Consider the following 24914-nt stretch of genomic DNA (forward strand, 5'->3'; position numbering starts at 1 on the left):
TTAGATAGTTGCAGTGGTGTCTGTAAATGCTAGCCAGATATCCATTCATCTCTTGCCAAGAGATTTTACTTGCTTAATCAACTAGAATTTACAAGCAATGTTTGATCCCAAGAATTACTGCTAAGTGATCAGACTTGGACCTTGTATTAAAAGGGCAAAGAGGAGAGATGAACTCAGTTATGTTGGCACGCCATATATGGATATCAGTAAAAAAAATCCTAGCAATGAATTTTGTGACTTGAACTCAATGCTTCAGGCAGTGATGGATTCTCCTCTGCTGGAGGGGTCTAAACAACGATCATACAGTATTGCCATCTAATGGGGATGTTGTACTGCATTGACAGGGAAGTTGTAGTGAATGATTTCCAAGGTCCCTTCAGCCCCTAAATTCTTTGATTTTATGATATGACCTGATTTTGATTTTTAATTATGCTGATTGTAATTTTTTTTAATTGTATAACTTGAGTTTTTTAAAAAGTGTGGTAGGCCACAGTTTATATATCGACACAAAGGGTGGGATAAAAATTGTATATATAAATAAGGAAAAGCCAGTTTGTTGTAGTGGTTAAGGCACCAGGCTAGAAACCAGGAGACTGTGAGTTCTAGTTCCATCTCAGGTATAAAGCCAGCTGGGTGACCTTGGGCCAGTCACTTTCTCTCAGCCTTGGGAAGCAAGCAATGGCAAACCACTTTTGAAAAACCTTGCCAAATCCTGCAAGGACTAGGGCAGGCAGTCATCAGGAGTGAACACTGACTCAAAGCCACCAATAAGTAATTACATACAGTACATAAATAAACACAACAGAAATAAATTATATGCCAGTCTCTGCATTTTTGTCACAGGATACCCATTTTGCTATATGCAACATTTTTTAAAAAAACAAGTGGGTACCATCATAAGATAACTGCTATAGTTGTTATACAATATACACAATCACAAAATTTATTGCTGCAACAAAATATCCATTGCATAGAAAGCCACAATGGTCAGGCTATGAAACAAACATAAATTCACTCCTTTGAAGGAACAATTTTCTGCTGCAACAAAACATGTACAGTATTTTACAGAAAGTAAAGTCCATATCAATATATCATTAAAATAGTTTCCTCCCAATTAGGAAGATAACCCTAGAATAATTTTGCATGTAGATACATAAAACATCCACAAAGCCTACATTATAGTGCATGCAAACACACAGAGAGAGGTGGGGGGAGAGGGAGAGAATGACTTATCATACATTTTAATTATTTACCACAGCAGCACATTTAATTTCAGGGAGAATTATCCCAAATTAAGAGGAATGTTGCACTGATAACAAAAACTTTGGTTTTGCAATTTCCAAAACAAGAACGGATTCTGGTAGTAGGAAGAGAATAAAAAGATCTGTTGTAAACTAACATAATCTTGGATTTCATTTTAAATTTGGAAAATTGCTTGGGAAAATAGAAAGGGAGTAGCATTCTAAAAGGAGTTTTTTTTTTTTAAAAAATCCCATTTATATCCCGCCCTTCTCCGAAGACTCAGGGCAGCTTACAATTTAAAGCACAAATCAATGTGCTTAGCAATAGCCTTCATTCTATGTATATGCCTGCTTATTAGGGCTTTCGGGCCCCTCCAAGCGGCATTATTACAAAGTCAACTTATTGCACCCAACAATCTGGGTCCTCATTTTACCTACCTCGGAAGGATGGAAGGCTGAGCCAACCTTGAGCCTGGTGGGACTCGAACCTGCACTAATTGCAGGCAGCTGGTGTTACTTAAGGAGGCATTAGCCCACTGCTCCACCAAGGCTCTGGAGAGACAAGGCGATGTTCATTGTTCAGTGTATACAACAGCTATGGAACTTTCTTCTATATTTCTTAAGTGTGCATAAATAGAGTACATTAAGGACTTCTTCAACTTAGATGCCCTCTAGATAAATGGTCTTCAGTATCTAGAATTCCCTTGCCATCATGCCACTGTGGAGAATTGTAGATTTTTTAATCAAGGATAAGGTTATAGGAGATATGCCTAAAATTCTGTAGATACCTGCGGTCTACCTGAGAAGAGAAGATAATATATGTGATCTAATCTAAGACAGCTTCTTGGGTTCCTAAATGAATACTTATTAGGATAAAGCAAATCTATATAATTCTTTAGAAGTTGTCATTTCCTAATAAAAATGTATCTCATTAGCACTGTTGGAATAAAAAGGGGAAAAATCAAGTTTAATATTCATAGCGGTCATTGAATTCAGGAAATTACACTTAACTCCATGGGATACTGGGAACCTTTCCTTGCAACACAGGCTGTCATTTAAGAATATGCTTAAAAAGACACATCAATAACATTCAGTTTCCTCTCCAGAGGCTCATGATAAAAGCTAATTTATCAGAAGAATTATCTTATTACATAAGAGCCAAATATGCTAAGATTTCATGTAAACTTTTCAAATACTACTAATAAAATAGTGACAATCTGAGCTGGCAGATTCAAAAAGCATTGTTCCCTTCTAAAATTAAATTCTGGCTTTCCTTTTAAACATGAGTCCCTATTAAGCTTTTGGCTGCTTTGGGGGATTTGTTCTCTTACGCTCCACTGAGTGACATATAGAAAAGTCCATAGTTATTGCCTGGTTTAGCATAATTCACTGGCTTAGCATAAACCATAGGTAGAACGTTTGCTCATGGGTACTTCGGCAGATGTCATTGCAAATTATAGCTAGCCACAATCCGCCTGTCCTCATACCCATTTAATCAGCATCTCTGATACATTTCTGGTAGTTAACCATAGAGGCTGTGCAAAATCATCCTCTCAAAGCTTCTCGTATCCCCTCGTCTTGTGCGGTTGCATTAAGAGCCTCCCTACACCATCTGAGGCTTTGGCTGTTCAAGCAATAAGGTCAGAGAGGGGCTTTGTGCATAGCTGTGAACAATACTACCAGTACTACCAATGCTACAAAACTTTCTAGAAGTTTGTTTCTGTTTTGACTTGTCATACATCTGGTGGTGGTGGTGGCTCGATTGGGGTTGCAGCTATCCTGCATTAGGTAGAGAAAGACTGCACCATCCCCACTCTGTGTTGTCCCCATTTTACTTATGGCAGCCTGAGAGATGTTGTGAATTAATTTTGCTCTATGCCCAGAAGTTCTATCCCTATGACCAGAAATTGGAATCAAGAAATAACAAGAGATAATCTAATGTCATATTTATATTTATAATATCATATTTAAGATAAAGTAATTAAAGGGAAAACTCAGGTAAAATTGTAATTAATTGTAATTTGGCCACAATTTAGCCATTGATCTCGGCTCAGATGTCATACTGAGCCCAATTAAATCTCGCTGAGCTCAACTCAACTGCTGTGCAGCTTAGATCGATGTTATTTCAATATGAAATCATATAGTCAGATGGTCATCTAGTTCAACACCATACAGAACATCTTTTGAAGATCTCAAGAGGGGTTCTTCTAATCCTTGCTCTATACAATCCCTTTAAATACAAACAGCAATGATTAATCCAAGGAACTTTCTGTATGAACAAGTTCTACCACTAAATTATGCAGCATTGGTACCCAAGCCTAGGTAACCCAGAAGCTGTAGTACTGTTCAGCAATAAATAAGAGTTGGTAGGAGAGTATAAATTGGTAACTCAGCCAACATTGAAGACAGAGGAGCTGGCCAATTTCATCAGTGCAGAAATCACCAGATTACAGGTGGAGGGAAGATGGGAGATTTGAAGAGTCAAATGGAAGACAAGTATGTTTGGATTCACATGGGCTAGGGATTGCTAGGAAGAGAGTTAGAAAAACAGGCTAAATAAGACATTTGCAGAAACAGCTGTTGCCATGAGCATTTTACAAAGGAAAGGGGAAAGTTTGTATATTTGTTTAAAAATGTACAGTGCTTTGGAGATAACAGCATACTTCGTGGTTAAAGAATCTGCTCAGACAATTTTATGAAATTATATTATCTCAGAGGAAAGCACCCTGTAGGACACATTCCAACAAGTCCAAAAGCTTACTATTCTTTACTTATTTTTGTACCTGTATGACCCTCTTCTTATATATGTAGAAATGCTGATTCAAACTTTGAGATTGGATATTTTCCTCCCCCCCCACTTGACGATTTGGCTGTAGGCTATGTTTAAAGTGAACCCCATCAGAGCTGAGGGAGGGATCCTGCTAAAGAGATCTCTGAGGGAATCAGCTGTGAGATAGAAGAAACTAAGAACAGTTTAATTGCTGCAAATAGAAGCCGCACCTAGATGATATTTTTACTGGAAGGAATGACTCATTAAACCTTTGCATAGAGTACAGAATTCTTAGAGTACAGAATATTTCTTATCAAAAGTATACTTATGTTAGGTATGTATGATCCTTAGATATGCATGCGCGCGCAAACACACACACATACACACACACAGACTCTATACTAGAAATAAGGCAAACATTTATATCTTTATATATTAAACATGCATGTCCCTGAAATTATTTATACTGATATATTTATATTAGGCATGCATATCCACTAGATCTTCAACAATTTACTTTTGGGCTAAATTCAACCCCAGATCAACCATTTACAGATAGTGCTTTTTTTTTAGCAAATGCCGTGTTCAGTGGCTATTTGCAGTTAACATGGTGATGAAAATGTAACTATGACCAATCCTCACATTTATGACCTTTGAAAGTCTGCAAAACAAAAAGAAGATGAAGTAAGATCATAAGCACAGTTGCAGTTTCACTTAGCAATTGCTTTGCTTAATGACTGAGTTGCCAGACTTTAGCCATTGTAGTTGCTAAATGAGGACTATTTGTAGTGCTAAATTCAATCATGGAGCAATCATGGGATTAACAGCCTGGAGTAATTTTTTTCCTCATACTTTCAAGATTCTGATTGCAGTTTCACATACCGTATATTGCTTCTTTTAAGAGATTCATTAAGATTAATCACTTTCTATACATTAGGTTTTTCCCCCCTGAATTCCCAGTAGGCAAAACCTGTTTCTTATTTTCAGCTCATCCCAGCAAAATTGGACCTTTTAGTTTGTTCTCTTCAAACTATGCTGTATATTGTTTACTTTCTATGGTGCATATAATCAGTTTGAAATGCCCATAATAATTAATATTATTGTTGTTGTTGTTAGTTGCGAAGTCATGTCCAACCCATCGTGACCCTATGGACAATGTTCCTCCAGGCCTTCCTGTCCTCTACCATTTTCTGGAGTCCATTTAAGCTCACGCCTACTGCTTCAGTGACTCCATCCAGCCACCTCATTCTCTGTCGTCCCCTTCTTCTATTGCCCTCAATCTTTCCCAGCATTAGGCTCTTCTCCAGTGAGTCCTTCCTTCTCATTAGATGGCCAAAGTATTTGAGTTTTAGCTTCAGGATCTGGCCTTCTAAAGAGCAGTCAGGGTTAATATTATACCTACAGTCTAATACTAGGACATAATTACATACTGTAGACTTTTTGATGCTGGATCAGAGAGTGTCTAAGATTGATTTCATTCTATAGTCATTACAATGATTTCTAAACTGTACATTTTAGGTTTTACAATACCATTTCTGTGTTAAATGCATTTTATTGTGTGTGTGTGTGTGTAGTAATGTGGTTATCTGCCCAGTGAGCTTCAATTGTTAGACAGATTCAGTTTGTAAATAAATAATAACAGATGATAATTTAGTTTTCTGTTTGAACTATCTTGGGAGAGTGTTTGCTTCAGTACCAAATAAATCTATACTAGTACAATATAGACTAAAGAATCAGTGGAGTGTTCTACTTGTTAAATCTACTCTCTACGGGGCAACAGATGTTAAATCATTTGTTTCTCAAACTGACAACTTTTAAGATGTGTCATTTCAACTCCCAGAATTCCACACCCAGCCTTATTTCCCCTTACTGCCTGTGAATTCTGGGAGTTGAAGTCCACACATCGTAAAAGTTGCCAAGGTTGAGAAACATTATGTTAGATTATTGGGAATCTTTAAAGAAGTTGAAATGCCATATTTCACATATGCTGTAGTTGTGATTTTTCTGCATAGAGGAGATAGAGCTCTGCATACCTCTCTTTCAGTTATCCTTATTTTGGCTTATTCAGAACACTTTGAGGAAAAATAACCATTATCTTTCATACTCACTAAACCCTTATTTGAATAATCTGTTACTGTTTTGGTGTAAGATTACTAGCAAACCCATTTTGCCAATATTTCTAAAGAATCATTAAGAAAATAAGGGATGACCCAGACTGGATGAACTCATTCAAAACATTACTATTTTTATCTGTTTTATTTATGGCAAGTATTCTACATTTATGCCATGTATATTACAGATCTTGCACAATTTGTTGTAATATACATTTCAAAAGGACTTCTAATCTCTCTCTCTTAACCACAATGTAGAACACTATTTTACATCTACAGAGAATTGACCTACATCTGAATAGATACAATGATATATCCAGTTACCTAGAATTTAGCTTCCCAGGCATCTTGCAAAAAATAAAAAAAAAATCCAGTATTTGTCCTTTTGCCAAAGTCAGAAGTCACATTACATAAATGCTCAGGATAATGGATGTTCCCTTAGATTTATTATGTCATGTTCAAGCTGTGAATTTACTTATCTTCATCTCAGCTATAGAATTAATGAATGGCTAATCAAGTGTAATGGTAAGATAATACTGTATTACCCCAAACTACAGCCTTACAGATATGGAAACCTTTGCTAGTGTAGCAAAAAAATAATAATCATGAGGTCAAAAATTTGACTTCCATCAATGGAGAGGCCGATGACTCAAGGCTTTTTACAAGTGTGGCAGATGAAAATATAGTCCCCTCCTCATATAACAAGATGAGGCTAGAGCAAACCTGAGCTAGGCCCCACAGTAGTGATTTAAAACAAAGCTTTGACTTGAACTTTATACTATTTCACAATACGAACGTACTATTTGTAATCTGCTGAGCTTTGTGCAATATGAAATCGCAAAGTAGATAGTTCTATGTATATTTGGAACATGAGTATTGTAATCGTGGGAGAAATAGGGAACTGAAAGCTGATGGATGTGGGTTCCAATGTATATGGGTATATGTGGAAAGTTATGTTCAGCAGAAAGTATATGTGGAAAGGTTGAAGGCAATAGCTCTGTTTTCTCTGATAAAAATCATTCACAAGCTTACTGTCATTTATTTGGAAGATCTGACTGTTACACCCTACAAACTCATTTAATATTGGAAGATTTCACCAACATCCACGAAGGCACTAATGGTATCACCTCCAGACCTCCAGACACTTTCTCCTCTTAACAGTGTCCTCCTTTTCAAGGAGAAGCAGGATATGTAGAGTATCTAAATACATGCCAGGATTAATGTGAATCAGGAATTGAAACTTTGAGACTGAGAAATACTCAAGACCTGACAAAAGATAAGCACAGGAGCAAAGCTAAAGAAAAAGCTAGAATAAAAGCTCAAAATTAAAACTGAAAGTTGTACAGCTATATCTTGCTCGCCTCCCGGAGTTGTGAGTGCTCCATTGGTGGAAGTTTTCAAGAAAAAATTGGACAACCATTTGTCCGGGAGGGTATAAGGACTCCTGCCTCAGACAGGAGGTTGGACTAGAAGACCTCCAAATCCCTTCTAGCCTTATGATTCTATGATCAAACGGTGCTCAATGGACACTGAAAGCCTTCCTGTGCTGAGTGAAATACTCTTCCCCAAGAAAGGCTAAGGATGCTGTGTTCCCCTCTGATCAGCAGTGTTTTAAAATATGCGAAATAATGTTTATTAATTATTGTCTTTTATTATTTTATGTAGGAATTTTTAACTTGTATTACACACAACTCATTTTTGCAGTATTGTTCCTTTGTGCTGGTATAAAGGAACCTTTATTTAATAATAAAGCTTATTATTTTTATATAGAGATTAGTATGCGGATAACTGCACAAACTGCACCAATAAATTGTATTCCTTGGACACTGGAACACTGGAAAAAATCAAAACACAGGAAGAGTAATCCTAGACCTTGTTATCTTAAAATTTTGTTTGTTTAAGTGTAAGAACTGTTGTAGTATCCCTTTACTACATAGCACTGTGTTAATGATTGTTTGCTTAAAAGCTTATTTATAGCAATAAGAATTTATCTAAATGCTTACATTATATAACCTGTTGTGTTATGTAAATATGTTGATAGACAAATTGTTATTTGCCTGATATATTTAGATTGAAAAATGTGAGTAGCTGATACATTACATTCATAAACAAAGACATATCAGACATATCAATATATAAACACATAAAATGTATTCATAGGACATACACATAAATAACATGAAATTTTATAAACAGCTAGGTATCTATTTTTTTCACAAACAAAGCATAACTACTTTTTTTCTGTATTCCATTTGTGACAATTGCTTGGATTTATTTTTTTTAATGGATATTCTGCCTTTCAGCAAATTATGCTCTGTTCAGCATTTACTGCAGTCTATCAATAGTGCTGCCTCTGTCTGAAAGACTGAATTTTTTATAAATTTATGCAGTATCCTGAGGAGCTTATGATAAGCAAGCCAATCTGATATTATTTGTACATATAGATATTTGTGATTACAAATGGCTGAACCGTTTACCCTGTGTTGTTTTTATTAATACAGATCAATTGGGTTTGGACAAAAAATGATAGCTTTCACTTTTGTAATAAAATTATTTCATTCATCACGATAGTTGTCAATTGTTGATTGAAATTTTATATCCCCTCCATACACAACACCATCACAATCCTCAGGTTTAGTCCTTATATAGTGCTTCTTTCTTTATAATAAAATATTCACACATATAGTACCATTTAAATTGAAATTTGCTTGAGTAAATTGGAATCGTCCTGGGGGTAAGACCCACCGAACTCAATTGAACTACCTTTTGAATAAACAGGAGCATGATTAATTTATGAATCTGACATCTCAATACTGAGTTACAGCTAAGGGATGGCAGAAATGGTTTGACATTGAAAAGTGAAATTCCTATTCCTTGAAATATGGAGGATTTATAATGCTTGCCATAACACAATTCTAACTCTGATTTAGGTTTAAAGGTAACAGAATTAGGATCCACCCTACGTTTCCTTCCTGCTTTTCCTCCATTTTCTACTTTTTCTTGCACCTCCAGCTGTAGCATCATCCCAGTAGCAAGAAAGGTGTGAAAACCATCACCAACATTTAGAAAGATAAAAAGAAAAGAGGGAGGAAGCAGGGAAGGAAGATTGGTGATGATTCAAAGGCCTGTTTGGGTGACTCAGAAGACAATATTCTCTAACACTCAATGACATCATCAGGAACATGACAGGATCATGTTTGGTCTTGCAATACAACAGCTACTTCAAGAATTGTTAAAATTTAACACTTTTGGACCATAACACTGATATTTGCAGGACTGAATCTTAAGCTTGAATCTACATTTACTACACACCAAAACATTTCCTTTCAGGACAATAATGTTTATAACACAATAAACCTCTTACTACCACCATGGTTTAGAAGGCATTATTTTCTTCATGTTTATTATTTTTGAAGTTGATTGGTTATAGTCATTCTAAGCTTGTAAGCCGCCCTGAGTCTTCGGAGAAGGGTGGGATATAAATGGAATTAAAATAGAATAAATAAAATTCTTTGCATCACAGACATTTTATTTGCTCAAGTTGTGGTTAAATTTATTCATCCAGTTATATAGCCTAGCCCTGGAGTGTGCCATGTAGCAACCATTCATAACTGGCACTGACTGACTGAACTACTGTGTCATTGAGTTGAAGAATGCATCACTTAGAATGCAAGTGAAAAGGCGAGTCTCATTTAGCAATGGCATTCACATAAATGGAGAAACAATTTTAATTCTGTAAGTGAAAATTTAAGCAAAACTATTGCATCAGTATATGGGAAAGGGTCTTAACACAAAAAGGACAGCATTCCTTATTGCTCCCAACCCTTGTTCCTCCCCAGTTATTATGCTGTATTTTGCATGTATTTCATTCGGAGAGGTGGGGGAGAGGGGATTGAGAGTTGATCAGCATCCAAAAAAGTGCTTTTTCCTTGCTGTGCTCCCTTCCCTCTCCTGACCTTTTATTCATTTTTTTTCTTTCTGATACCCCCTTTGTTATTCTTTCTTCCCTCCTCAGCAACTGGTTGCCAAGACATAAGACAGAATGATCTTGCAAGGACTGTGTTTCTTAACAAAATTAAATTGAACTTCCAGTACTTTCAAACTTATTGCCATGGTCAACTTTTAAAGATGATGGGTGGCCGAAGGACCAGTTTTCCCAGCCACGTTCTAAACTGATGATTGTTGGCAGGTTGCTGGAATTGGGTACGTGTAGTTTAATGAAGAGAAGGACGAGGGGTGACATGATAGCAGTGTTCCAATATCTCAGGGGCCGCCACAAAGAAGAGGGACTCAAGCTATTCTCCAAAGCACCTGAAAGCAGGACAAGAATCAATGGATGGAAACTAGTCAAGGAGAGAAGCAACCTAGAACTAAGGAGAAACTTCCTGACAGTTAGAACAATTAACCAGTGGAACAACCTGCCTCCAGAAGTGGTGAATGCTCCAACACTGGAAGTTTTTAAGAAGAAACTGGACAGCCATTTGCCTGAAATGGTATAAGGTTTCCTGCCTGAGCAGGGGGTTGGACTAGATGACCTCCAAGGTCCCTTCCAACTTTATTATTATTATTATTATTATTATTATTATTATTATTATTATTATTATTATTATTATTATTTCTGAAATATGGTTGATGGCTGGTTCTCCTCCAAAAGGGGAAAACAAAGAAACTTCTCTAGGTGTCCTAAGATTATTAAAATAAACAAATAAATTGCCTTTGATTTCTTTCTTCTAAGCTTGATTCATGATTACTCTCTGGGCATGTGTATATGGTTTTCTTGGCCACAATACAGAACTGGATTGCCATGGCATTTTTTTCTGAGAGGTGTTTATGTCTTCAAGTCTAACTTGAGTTCTAGGATTCCCTGTCATCTCCCATCCAGTGAGAAGTCCTGCTTAATTTTTCAGGTCCAGGTTAGTTAGATGTGAGGCCAACTGCTGAGGCTACACGAAACCTACAAGGGTGTAATAGAAATGTCCCAATCCCTCATAACCAGCCTCTTTATAAAGTTTGATATCCTTTTTGTTTGTTTGTCTGTTTGTTTTTTCAGTTCTTACCCAGAAAAGACAATGAAATACCAAAAGACTCAGAGCATGCCAAAAATCAGTTTTAACTCCATTTCTGTGCAATGTGTTCAGATCCTGACAAACATTTCCTGTTATTCCCTGCATCAGTCTCAATTAAAATGCCAAGACTTCAGTTATTAGCTGGACTGTCACCACCTATTTAAGGATCTCTGCCACTGGCCGTATATTACTAACTAATGTTAGCATGTCTTCAGTCTGAGACACGTCTATTTATTCAGTCACCCAAAAAGAGGAACAAAAAATACAGTCCAGGTAATCTGTATATATATTGCTTCCTCACTTTTCCCCTGACCATCATTTCTGCCAGGAAATCAATCTTTATTTGGATTAATTGGATTTATACCCCAGTTTCTTTTCTCCTGCAACCAATCTGGGTTATGGGGAGCAGAGCTGTTTTCAATGACTCAGGATAAAATGCATACTGGGGAAAATTAGGAAGAAAAAAATATCTTGCCATTAAAAATGATTGTCAGTAATATTTTAAAGAGGAGGATGGAGAAAACTGAAGCAACAGAATCAGTGTGAGGAGGAATGACTGCTGCACTAAGCAAACAAAGGGAGGCTGCTATGGAGCACAAGGCTTTGTTTCTCCTTTTAACTGAGTGGTGCTTAGAAGATGCTGGAATACTATCATGGAAAACTATTTCAACTCATTTAACCTCCTCGGGCAATCTGATTCTTCAAGGTTCTCTTTTTCTGTCCTTAGTAGCATCTTGAGATGGCCACAACTATACCCAGATCCTGGTGTCAGAACAAAAGGCTGACTGGATAATTTGGGATCAAACTATTTTGAGAAATAGAGGAGGTAGAGGAAGAAGTGTCATATTCAAGCAGGAGGCCAGATTTTCTTTTACAATATGGGAAGGCTTATAGTTCTCATATCTGATGGATGGGTATTTCTAGCCTCACTTTAACTCTTTTAACAGGACATACCCTTGCAGACCTTTGGAGAAGTGCTTTATTTTGTTAATATTTTGATCAAAGCACCTATCCAAAGCAAAACAGAGCCCGACTTCTCTTGAACGAAATGCAGCACACTTGGTCCTTGGTTGTCTTCATGTACCCTGTCAACCGAGTGGAACATCTGAATGTTCCGCCTCCATTGTTCTTCAGAGAGCAATGTGACTTTGCTAAGTGGTTTGCCATCCAGTTGTAAAGAAAAAAAATCTGGTTGATGATGATAGACATATACTATAGTTGCCAGGGAAAATTAATTTTAGTGATACGTGTAGAATTTTTTTTTTTGCATCAATCCCTACTTTTCTATGTCAGAACCTCTTTGTTATAAAACCTTAGTAAGACTACACCTGGAATACTGCATCCAATTTTGGTCACCCCATTATAAAAAAGACGTTGAGACTTTGGAAAAAGTGCAGAGAAGAGCAACTATGATTATAGGCCTGGAGACTAAAACATATGAAGAATGGTTGTAGGAACTGGGTATGGCCAGTACAGAGAAAAGGAAGACTAGGGGTGACATGATAGCAGAATTTCAGTATTTGAGGGGCTGCCACAAAGAAGAGGGGATCAACTTATTTTCCAAAGCACCAGAAGGCAAGAAAAAGTGGATGCAAACTAATCAAGGAGAGAAGCAACCTGGAAATAAGGAAAAACTTCCTAACAGTGAGAACAATTAACCAGTGGAACAGCTTGCCTCCAGAAGTTGTCGGTGCTTAATTACTGGAGGCTTGTCTGAAATGGTATATAGGGTCTCCTGCTTAGCAGGGTTGGACTAGAGATCCAAGGTCCCTTCCAACTCTATTCTGATTGAAACATTGATTGTTCAAAAACCAGATCTGAAAGGAAAACTTCCCAAACTGCAGTGTGTCTTTTTTTCCCCCTTCCTAAGAAAATGCGTCTCATGGCTGGATGTTTGGAAGGAAAGAACAGAGCCTTCTTCCAAGACAGATGGTAGAGCTTTCACACAGGATGCAGCACTTGTAGTACACCCTCGATTTAGAACCTAACAGAAAGTGCCTTCTGCGGCTCACAGCACTGTCTAAAAACAGCTTTGCAAAAGTTTAAAAAGTTAGAAGTCTCTTTCAACTGAAGTTTGATACATCCATGTAGTTTTCTTGGCAGCAAGACAGGAGGTTCGTCGTTGCCTTCTTCTAGCATGTTTTTCAACTTCTCAGGCTAGCTTACAGTCCTGGCTTCCTATCCAAGTTCTGTCCTGTCCCAAGCCCGTCCCTTTCAAGCCTAGCAAACTCTGGTTAGTGCTGCCATCTGCTACTCTGTTGTTATTGCAGCAATAAAATTATTATCTAAATTGAGACATTAATACTGTAAACCCAAATAAACAGGTCCACGGTTGCAGTAGCGGATGAATTTCCCCACTTGTGAAGGATTGGCTTTGGGTGAACAGCCATTGTTCTGATTACAGTAGTGTCTATGCTGCTTAGACAACTGTGGCTGCAATCCTGCACACTCCAATCACCTCAAATTCAGTGGGTTTTAACAGCCTAACAGTATGTAACAATCCAATATTTGGAACATGCATCTCAGTTGCTTTTATGGCACTCCTGGGATAAACAAACAGAACACAGGAAATTTGCATAGTATCGTACGACTGAACTCAGGGAAGTTTAATTACAAAACTGCATTTTAATTGATTACCTGTGGAATAAATGACAACAGTGCCATTCGGAGAAATAGCGACCAATATACACTTTATCAACACAGCTTTTTTTCATCCAACACATAATAATTATTTAATTGCAATACATTTAGATCAGCAATTGAAAATATTAATATGCATGCCGATTATTTCTTGCAGTTATGTGACAGCTTTGGAGCCCAAGCAAGGGGATGATGTATTCTATGGAAAAAAGTTCTCTGCCTAGTACCAAACTTAACCATTTCTCCTCCTCCTCTTCTCCAACTGCTTCTACTATTACTTTTACTATTATTGATAGTGAAATGCCACAGAATACTACATTTGAAAGTCACAATCACCAACCAAGCAAGCAACCAAGCCAGTCTAGAACATAACAAATAAATGAAGCACAACCATTCAGCAACTAGACCACACCTCCCCACCCTAGACCAAATGTTGTACTAAATGTCAGCGATTAGCATATAGGTGGCCAAAAAACAAGTTTGGATCTATGAGTAAATTTCTAGATGGTTTTCAGTAGATCCAATCTGGCAATAGTTTAAAAGCTAGCACATCCTAACTTAGGTTGCTGGGAAAAAAATAACAGAAAGAAAATGAGACTGGATTATTATGTGAGGAATTAGTTACATTCTTGGTTCTGATACTCATCACAAATTCCTGGGTTAAGCATGTATTTAGAAATAGCTTGTACCTTAATTCTCAATGTATATCCATTTACCTAACCCCATATGGTTCACAGATTGCTATGGCTGTAGATTTATTTATTGTTAAGTAGATGCTAAAAGATTGAAATTGGTCCATCTTTGTCTTAATAACTGTTACCCATTATGCAGTGAGGCTATTATAAGCACAAAGATGGAAGACTATGGAAACATCATTAAGAGACGAACGGATTGTGAAGATGTCTGAGCCTACAGAAATTGCTAAATTGACTTGTTTGATTAAAGAGGAAACTACAGCTGCTTTTATAAAAATCTAGAAACCCTTTATAGACTTTGTTGAAAATTGATAAACATGAACTATTGATTTCAGAACTTATTGATTAAAAAGGTTTATGGAAGTAAGGAAACTATGTTATTCAATATGAGAGGGTGAAGTTGTTAATTGCTATCTTTGTAACTGCTACAAAGATCTCAAGTTGTTTCTTCAGGTTTTTTAAATTTTTCTTGCTTTTTTGTGATTCTTCACTTTTAATTTTATTCTTTTAGGATCTTTTTCTACCTTTTGATATGTTTGTGTAGTTTTTTAAATCTTCATGAAATCTTTAATTAAAAAAAATTCCATTAAAAAAAATTAAGTGTAACTTGGTTCAAGCCATGATCCTCTAAAAATATTTTAATTGTACGTAATTATTTCTTAGGTTCATAGTTAGGTCAAAACAAAAGCAAAACTTGACTGTTGGATCTTCTAGTACCAAATGTCAGGAATGTCTGTGAAAGAAAGGAAATATCTTCCAGTTGTAATAAAGGGAGGGAGACCTCTTTCTGTACCCCTAAGGTATGCAACTGAACTACAGAATTGATTATTGTTTAAGATCTAACCCAGATCTGATTTACTATTTCTTGCATTTCAGGCAAGCAATCCAGCAAACATTTTCAGTGATAAAAGGAAGCAACTAAAGAGTCCAAAATATTACCCTGTTATGTGTCTTATAGTGCTCCAATTACAGGGCCCATCAAATACTGCTTCAGCATAATTGCTTGGTCATAAAACTGAATTAATTATCCTTTGCAACAGCAATATTATTATGATGACAATCAAACTCAGCTATCAGGTGAAATCACTAGATATTGGGTCCTTCAGGATACATGATACGAAGGGGAGCTTCATGAATGTGTCTATAATGAACATGCTCCTGCTGAATCTGCTACTTGCTGTTTTGCTTTAAAATAATAGACTATTGTTTTAATCTATTTCTTTAGTTTTCATCTCCTCAAAAAGTGATGGTTCAAATCAATGGTCTATCATGTTCTGAAAACTAAAATACAACAAGTTACAATATTACTTCTTGGTTTTAGAGTCTCTACAAAACTTTCTCCAAGTAGTTCTCTCTTATTTTTTCTCCCCTTTAACTTCCAAAGAAACATTGGCAAACTGTAGTGTAATGCTGAATAAATAATGAACTAACCAAATAAAAGAAACTGTTCAGGGAACAATAACAGAAATGTTTTTTCCCACATGCTTTTATAGTCTCCTAGAACACCTGCAGCTATAGGACATCACAAATGGTCAGAATTTTATAAGCATATTTCTGAAAAATTATTGTAGCTGCTCTGAAGAACTCAGTATATACATACAAAGAGTATTGGGGAGTACTTTTCATTCATTGCTAGAGTTATCTACAGTAATGACATAGAACTTCATATTTTGTGAGAAGATCTAAACTACAGAGGTCCTAAAATATTAAAAAGCAGGAAAATGCTATGTCATAAATGTTACCTAGCCTGGTAACGAAACGTTCAGAAACCAACCCTCAAGCTCGGAGAACGAACCTTCACCCTATATAATGAATGCACAAAGATATTAAACATTGTTACATATTATTGTGAACGAATCCTACAGCATGTATAAAATTTACAGAACAAGTTCACGCGCAGGACTGCATCCATACTTAGAATGCAACATCGTGCCCAATGCAGAACATTGGATCAATGTCGCTAGTAAGCCCAGGCTTCCCAAAGGAAATTCTAACAAAATGCTGCACTGTGGAGCAATGCCATTTTGAATCCCAATTATACTTTAGCATTTCTCTTCGTCCTCGTTGTTCATTAAGAACCAGCAAAGTCAGCCAACCTGTGTCACAATCAGGCCTTCTTGGACTGCTTGGAGAAAATACTCAGTTGAATCTTTTCCCCCATAAAGGCTAGTTCTAACAAGGCTGCTGATAGCTCTTATGCACAGATCCAGCTGGTTAAGTCTGATAATCAATGGGACAGCATTAGCAGAGTGAATGGCTAGATTTCATACCTCATGTGTAGCTTATAGACAAAATTAATTCTTGATACTCTTGCAACTTGCAAGCTAGTCCTAACCTATTTTGTTCCTACATTTTTGCTCAGTTCCATTTTTCATATAAGATGCTTTTCCCATGGTCCATTTCATTTATCATTTGGCACAGTGGCCTTCTGTTATGACTGCCATATCTTGTTTGTTTAGGCATCTTCTATGTAAAGACTGGCAAACTCTGCAATGTAATTTCCCATGCCGAGTTCCTAATATTTCTATACTTTTTAAAAATGGTACTCTCTCTCATCTATTTCCCTGTCAAATAAATCTTACGGTAACTTGGTTGTCTTTCTTTCTGTTCCTATTATACTGCTGGAAGTTATACTTTCGTGGGATAAATAGGTAATATCTGAAAACACTAGCTATTTCAACCACAGAATAACATATGACTTGTAAGCATCTTTTTTTCAATATAAAAGAGAGATAAATGTTTGCAATCAATTATAATTGATGCCAGGCTCCTTTACTATGAAGCAGTAGTCAGTATTATTGCATAAATAGCTACAATTTATACACACTTACTGTTATTGCTTTATTTTACTAACAATGGTGGCATGGCAACTGTGCAATAATCTATCACTATTTCTGGTTCTGCCTACACACAATTGTTCTGCTGTATGTCATTTCCAATTCTGTTTGCTATTACTGAGTAATCCATGTTTGTTTGTTTATACAGAGAGAGAGGGGGGGAGTGGGGGAGTGGGAGTGGGAGTGGGAGAGAGAGAGAGAGAGAGAGAGAGAGAGAGAGAGAGAGAGAGAGAGAGAGAGAGAGAGAGAGATGCCAGTTTACCAGCAATGGTAAAAATTTTGGTGAATTTGATTGGAATATACCAAAATCTATCCACTTCTTTACGTTCTAAATATAGGGGAAAAATTTGACTGAAAGATTCTTCCATCTAGCAAATGTATTCAGTGCTAAGATGATAGGAATGGCAATTAGTGTGTTTGTGATGCTGACACTTTTTTCCCTTGACAAAGTCCTCATCATTTATCACTCACTACCTGTTAAGAAATACCTAACATGGTCCTCTCCAGTTTGGAATTAGTTTATTTTATTAGACGGTAGAGATCAACAAGAAATTAAGCAAATTAACCCATTGCTATAGGTCTAGAGGGTTTTCTCTATTTTTACTGTAATATTCCATGAAAAATAACTACACTTAGGCATAAAGCTCACACATTCAAATCCTTTCATTTGGCAAACTATAACTTAGCTCCATTGCACTTTGGAAACAGTAGAAAACTCTTTTTATTTTAGATTGTAAGCTATCACGACAATTTTAAATTCTCCAGTCCTTATTTACAGCTTTATGTGCTTTAGCAGCTAACATCCTGAAAGAGTTCATGATTCATGCAAGAGCAAATCTTTGTGTAAGATTGCAGTGTATTTCCTTTCAAAGGTTATCCTCCAAAATGGGTGATCTTAAGCCCACAACTGCAGCCCCAGGAAGGACTTTTTTGGAAGCCAGAATCGAATAGACAGATGCATGTTTCCCTTATTCCAGCTGAATCTCTTCTGCAAATGCTCAAGTCCTCCACAACCATTCTCCTAGACTTGTGAGCTTGGGAAATAATATAGTTTGGATTGCAGGAGAAAAGACAAATGGATAAAAGGTTAATACTTCTCTTCCCACAGCACTATTCTGAGTGCCTTTTGTAAATGCTGGTAGGACAGTCCCATAAGCAATCTTAATAATCCACAAATATAGAATGCCAGTCTCATATTCACCCTTAAACTCAATTCCATTCCAATTTTTGATAGAAGAATCAAACACATTATGAATAGTCGAAAGCAGCATTATAAAAACATCTGGAGATAAATAATGTCCACAAGACCAACAACCAAAAAATAACAGCGACAGAAATACCAACAACTCTCGAATCAAGACACACAAAACATTTCCATGATGACAATGCTTGCTTTTACCAGCCACAGTCACATTCTGAAATGAAACATTTGTCCAAAGAAACTAGAGTCTGTATAAACACTGCCTAAAAGGAATTACGAGATTCCCTATTGTTGTCAATGCTTATAGGAAATGAATCTATAGGAGTATCATGCCAATGAAGACCTTGTCTGATACAGCTTTAAAGTTGAAATGGTAAAGCCCAAATGTAATCTTCATGTTTGTGAAAAGCAACAATTGCCTATAACCCAGAGAGAGCAAAATGATGGAAGCTTTTAATTTAAGAGGGAAAAATGAGATTCAGTGCAACACGTTGGTGTGGATTAACTTTCATGGGTCACCTAGGACAAAGTGTTCTACATAAAACTGAGCTCTAATATAAAGCTACTCGGAGTTATTGTTCCCTTAAGATCGAGAGAGAAGAAAATTGTTTGCTTACAGTTTACCACTGGGATACAATTTCAGTTCTCTATTGATAACCTAGCCACAATTAGGGACCTGAAACATTAAGCTGAATTTACTATTATATATGAACCCCAACCCCTACAACTGATTATATATTAATTCCAACCCCTACAACTGATAGCACATGTGAACTCAAACACAATATTAATTCAATCCAGAAATTCAATCCAGAAATTAAACAACCGAATAATAGTTGTCTCATTTAACTCCGAGACCCTTGTCTAATAATACATACAAATACATTGGTATTTAACTTCTTCAATCTTTTACCAGCTATTCCATCAACATTGTCCCATTAAAATACATCTGGTTTTCGTGGCATTCATTTGACTCCCTTGATATGATAAATCACTTCCTTAATTTTCTTTATCCATTAAAATAATGTGTTAGAAATGAGTCTATCCAAGGTCAACAGTTCTGGTTCATTTCTCACCTTCATGTCACAGTCGTTTTTCTATTTTATTCTCTATTTTAAATATGATCTAAATCCACCACTTTGAAATAACTGTAGCAACAACACACAAGAAGTTGCAAATATATTTTTTTTTCATCCACATCAGCAAACATTGTCCCATATTAACAAAAGAGTCATACAAAGACATCTAGAACCACTGAAAAATGGAAGGCTGGGGATTATTAATTCAGCAGTCTAAGCATCATAGAAAAAAGACCAAGGACATTTGATTTCTAGACCACTGAAAGGATCAACAGGTAAGCTCCAAAAGAAGATGAAAATGACCCTTTAAGTTAAAATTTGAATCTCTGATTCTTCATGCAACATAGAACAGAGAAATAATTCAAAGAATCCTTATAGTATCATATCAAATCTTTTTTTCTGAGCAGAAAGATATTATTAAATTATTTAATAAATTAGATTTTTATCCAACTTTTATTACTTTGTAAGTAATTCACGGTGGTGAACATACCACAATCTAACAACCTTTAAACCCAAGTAGCAGAGATTTTAGATTTTAGATTGTCACCTTTGCAAAATACAGGAAAGCCAGTATAGGGTAGTGGTTAAAGTGCTGGCCTAAAAATCAGGAGACCGTGAGTTCTAGTCCAGCCTTAGGCAAATTGATGACTTTGGGCCAGTCCTTCTTGTTGGGGGGGGGGAAGGAGGAGGCAGTAGTATTTATATATGTTCACCACCTTGAGATACCTATAAAGTAATAAAGGAGGGATAAAAAAATCTAATAAATAAATAAAATCTAAATAACACTGGTTTCCATTTTACTGATACCATAAAAATCTCTTCCCTATACTGCTAAAAAAAAGCTTTAATAGTCCACTTGTAGTCTCAGAAATGTTTAAACCGCTCAAGATCAAAGAATGTCTGCTTCAGTTCAGACCTATCATCAAACTTTTATTGGTGGAAGAGTGCTTTTATGTTCTTAGGCGACTGTTGGATATTTTTAAAATGTTGTATACCTATACATAATACTTATATAATTCCACTTTTTTGTCATTTTCACACATTTAGAAAATTACAAGTTAATAGATATAAGTTACATTGTAAGGGAGAACTGATGAAAATCAGTTGTAACAATAAAATAGCATAATTTAAAAATTATTTTTTAAAAAGGGAAGGGAAAAAGCACCTATCATTAAAAAAAATCCTTGCTGGGAGGTTTTAATTTAAAGATAAGCAGACAGGTTAAGAAAGCAGTCAAGCAAGATCAAAAGGTTGGCCAATAACTAGCCTTTACTTACAGGTGTAGGTCATTTCAAAACTGTCACTAATATTCACAATGTCAATCTGTGGAGCCAGCTTGGGGGGCTCTGTGAACTGAGATAATGCAAACATAAATGCTGCATGTTCCTGGGATTGTTGAGTAGGAAATAATCCCCCTAAGGCAAAAAGAAGGGGAAAAATAATAATAATAACAAAGGACATTAAGTCAGAAATCGAACTTTAAGTGACAAAGGTATTCTACAATTGCAGTGATTACACTTAATGGATATCAAAAGACAGTGGCCACAATTTCTCCAAACACTTTGACAAAAAGGAAGCCATATTAGTTTCTTGTAGCTAAAAAACAAACAATAAATAAAAATCATAGAATGGAGTTTCCAAAACCATTGGGAGGAGTTTTAATTAGGCATAACCAATCTACTTCTCATCAACGTTATTAAATGTTATTAAGTTCAGATCCAGCCTCAGGGAGTCTTAAAGATGAACGGTAGAATTTTGGTAGGAGCTCTTGGTACAATATTCCATTTTATCCGGATTATTACATAACCCCAAAGATACGAGATCCTCAATTAGGTTTATAAATGAAGATCGAAGCTGCAGAAAACCGGGAGTTAGCAATACTCTAAACGTTGAAACTGAGGCTTTTTGCAGCAAGGAATGGCCAACTCCCTCCCCCTCCACCAACCACGCTGAGCAGATGTTTCTTCAACAGGTTGTTGCTGAACTAAAAGAATAAACAAAGGACAAATCTTGCCATCATTCGAGCAACTCCTGTTTTTGGCCAGCGAGGGAGAAGGGCCCACCAATAAACCACGTTCTCCAAGCGATGCCTTATATATAAGGGATGCTACTTGTCCTAAGGAAGTAACCGGAAGGACCACCCAAGCCCAGGGTCTCCCGAGGCCTGCTGTTCATTGAATCCCTGCTCATAGGAACTAGAGATTCGAGCTGCAAGCAATTATTAAATGTCCCAATGGGTCCAAGCCATTACTCCCATTAGCACAAACGTTTCCGTTCGGGCAATTGGCTTCGGGAATGCACCGTTTCGTCATCTGTTGGACTCGAGTCCGTTAGATGGCCCAGCGGGACTGGCGGGCTCGAATAAAAACCAAACGGCCGAAAAACGGCGACCGGTAGCGGGAACTGCAGTGAAATTGAAGTCCGAAGCATCAAGTGTACCAAGTCCACCGGGAGTGGGGAGGGAGGGAGGGGGATACCACAGAGGCTGCTTGGGGAGGTTCAGCAGCGTGCAAGGAAAATAAAATAAAATTAAATAAATAAATAAATAAATAAATAAATAAATAAATAAATAAATAAATAAATAAATAAATAAATAATCGGATTGTGCGCCCGCACAATAAATAAATAGATCAATCAGAAGCCCACTTCGGCGTGGTTGCCAAGGAAGCCTGCTCATTTTTTAGCTTCACCTTTTGTTTCCTAGCCAGACGTGGAAGCAACGTGGGAGGCGCGATGGCCCCCAGCCTGGGGAATAGAGGGGAAAACTGCAATAAAAGCGCCGGGGCAGGTGCGAGGCAGAGAAACCAACACCGGCGCCGGATTGTGTCCGAGGGAGGGGACGGAGGGGCGAGATCCCGGGTGGGCAGGCGAGGGAAAGCGACTGCAGGTCGCCGCAACAGCTTCCTGGCGACGTTGCCCCGCTTTTGTTTAGCAGCAACAACAAAGAGCAAAGCCAAAGTCGACGTCCGTCGGCGGTCGCCCCCCTCTACGGACCCCGAAAACCCTCCGCTTCCCCCGGAGCGGGGGAAGAGATTGCAAAGTGGTAGCACATGCAGGAGAGAATGAGTGAGTGAGAGAGAGAGAGAGAGAGAGAGAGAGAGAGAGAGAGAGAGAGAGAGAGAGAGAGAGAGAGAGAGAGAATAAAAAGAGGGGGTGCTTTTAGAAGCCCTTAGAAGGCAGGTACCCTCTCCCCCACCAAAGTCCAGTATGGGAGGGGGTGTCTCCCACTCATCCTTGTGAACGCGGTTATAATCCACGCAGAGGCCCCTTCGCGAGCCAAGACTTAGGGTGGGTTTATATCTCGCTCTCTCCCATTCTCGTACACGCAGCAACATCGATTCCCCGCGGGAAGATGCCACCAAGATGCCATCGTTTTTTCAGACTCACCGATCTGGATGTTGCTGGGGAAATTGACCCCCAACGCTGCCCCTAGGAAACTGGTGCAGAAGAAGGCAAAAATGTGCTGCATATTCCCTTTTGCATTGGCGAGAGAGAAGCCCAGGTCCAAGCATAGATTTTGGTATTTCCCCCCACCCCTTCTGGTTTCTTCCTTGCTTCCTTCTTCTTCTTCTTCTCCTCTCTCTTTTTTTCCTCTCTTTGGTTACCTCTTTTCCCTCCTATATTGCTGTGCCACTCTTTCTCTGGGAATCGAATGCTTCGGTTGCTCCCTTAACACCAACTGACAGCAGGTTTAACTGAGCTCTGAGAGAGAGAAATCCTTTCTTCATCCACAGTCCCCTTCCCCCCCTCCCTCCCTGCCTCCCTCCCTCCCGCAGAGGCATGCACACACAGCTACACTCTCTCTCGCACGCAGAATACTCTTTTTTTCCATCCAGCTCCTTTTCCTCCCCTCACCAGCAAAGAGACCAGAGTCTCCCCCGCGCGCCGTTTTTTTTTAAACAAAATATTTTTGCAGCCTGCTTACTTAGGATTCCTCCCCCCACCCCCTTCCAAGGGACAGTCTGGCAATCCATACACACTCCGGTGCAAAGCAGAATCTTTGGAGAGATCCTGTAGAAACTATAAGACTCCCCCCTCACCCACCCACCCCCCATCTTCCAAACGCTGCTGGTCCCTAAGTGGCCAACTCCACCTGCACTTTGCTCCAGATGAAGGGGGGAAGCAAGGCGATCTCTTGGGACTCCTAGTGTTACCCACCAAAGGCCCACTTGATTAAGACCAGGCGGGGCGGACAGTTGCACGACAGGCACAAATTGTTCTGAGAGGAATGAGGGGGCGGTGGGAGATTCATGGATCTGAGAAGTCACAAAGAGATGCTGAAGGAGAGAATGCAACCCCTTCCCTATCCCTTCTCATTCCAGCTGAGTTTGGTTTCTTCTTCTACCCCAAACTATCCTTTTCTCTCCACGTTTGGAGGTCTTCCACCCCTTCTTTATCTTTGTTTGTTTGGGACATGGTGGGGAGAAAGAAAAAAAAAGTCCAGGCTCCCAGCCGATGGGAACACAAAGGCTAGGAGGATAAGCCAGCTAGCCTGAGGAATGAGGCAGGTGTGTGGGAGAGAGGGAAGGAAAGAGAAAGAAGGTGTTGGTGCTATTGATGGGGAGGAGGTGAGAGGTATTCTTCCAGGATTGGCTCAAAGATACAGTCTGCATTATACATGAAAGCTTTTCTTCCCGCACCTCCTTTCCTCCCCCCCCACTCCTTTTCTGGGATTGTGAAACATTTCAGGCACAGGCATTTATTCTTTAAAATGCAAATCTGCGCCCAAGGAGGAGGGCACAGTTCAATTGCAGTCATTTAGTACTGGTGTACTACTGGAGCTCCTGTATCCCAGAAAGGGGTAAGGTCTCTTTCCCTTTCTAGGAGATGACCCAGTGTAGCAGCTCAGGAGTGTAGCAGCTCATTCCTTTGGCGGGTGCCCTTCTCTCCACTGTGCTTTTGGACTTTGGCCTTCCTTGACTGATTTTGTAAAATCAGATCACCTTTCATGGCTTCTGATAAGAGTTTGAGACTATCAGAAGAAATGGGGTGGCTTCATTTTGTTCGTGGTGTCAAGCACAACTAGACTAGAGTTTTGTGAGGGAAATCACCTGAGATAATAAACTGGGGGCCACATGGGCCTCTAAAAGAAGGGGAGGTAGGCTGAGGTGAAGATACTCTTCTTTTGCAGCCTTCTTTTCCACCCCCTTCTTGGAGAATAATCTTCCAGGGGACATGGAAGCTGCTGGTTTTTCAGAAGCTGGTTACAATGAAGTGCTTCTTAAGTACTTTTAATTAATGAAATTAAGCCAATAGGCAATGAATTAAATAACC

The 24914-nt window shown here is 38.1% G+C and overlaps 1 protein-coding gene across 4 annotated transcripts in view; it reads right to left on the minus strand.

Moving 5' to 3' along the window:
- Positions 1-23314, minus strand: part of GRIA1 (glutamate ionotropic receptor AMPA type subunit 1) — a 256690-nt gene extending 233376 nt beyond the window's left edge. For all 4 annotated transcript variants that reach the window (XM_083356155.1, XM_083356154.1, XM_083356152.1 and 1 more), the window contains exons 1-2: positions 23028-23314; positions 20918-21055 (exon numbers count right to left, since the gene is read on the minus strand). In XM_083356155.1, coding sequence (XP_083212281.1) covers positions 20918-21055; positions 23028-23109 — 220 coding nt within the window. In that variant the 5' untranslated portion in view covers positions 23110-23314. The remainder of the gene's footprint in view (positions 1-20917; positions 21056-23027) is intronic.
- Between the last annotated feature and the right edge of the window lie 1600 nt (positions 23315-24914).

Source organism: Vipera ursinii (genome assembly GCF_947247035.1).
Source record: "Vipera ursinii genome assembly, chromosome: 2".
NCBI classification, from domain to species: Eukaryota; Metazoa; Chordata; class Lepidosauria; order Squamata; family Viperidae; genus Vipera; species Vipera ursinii.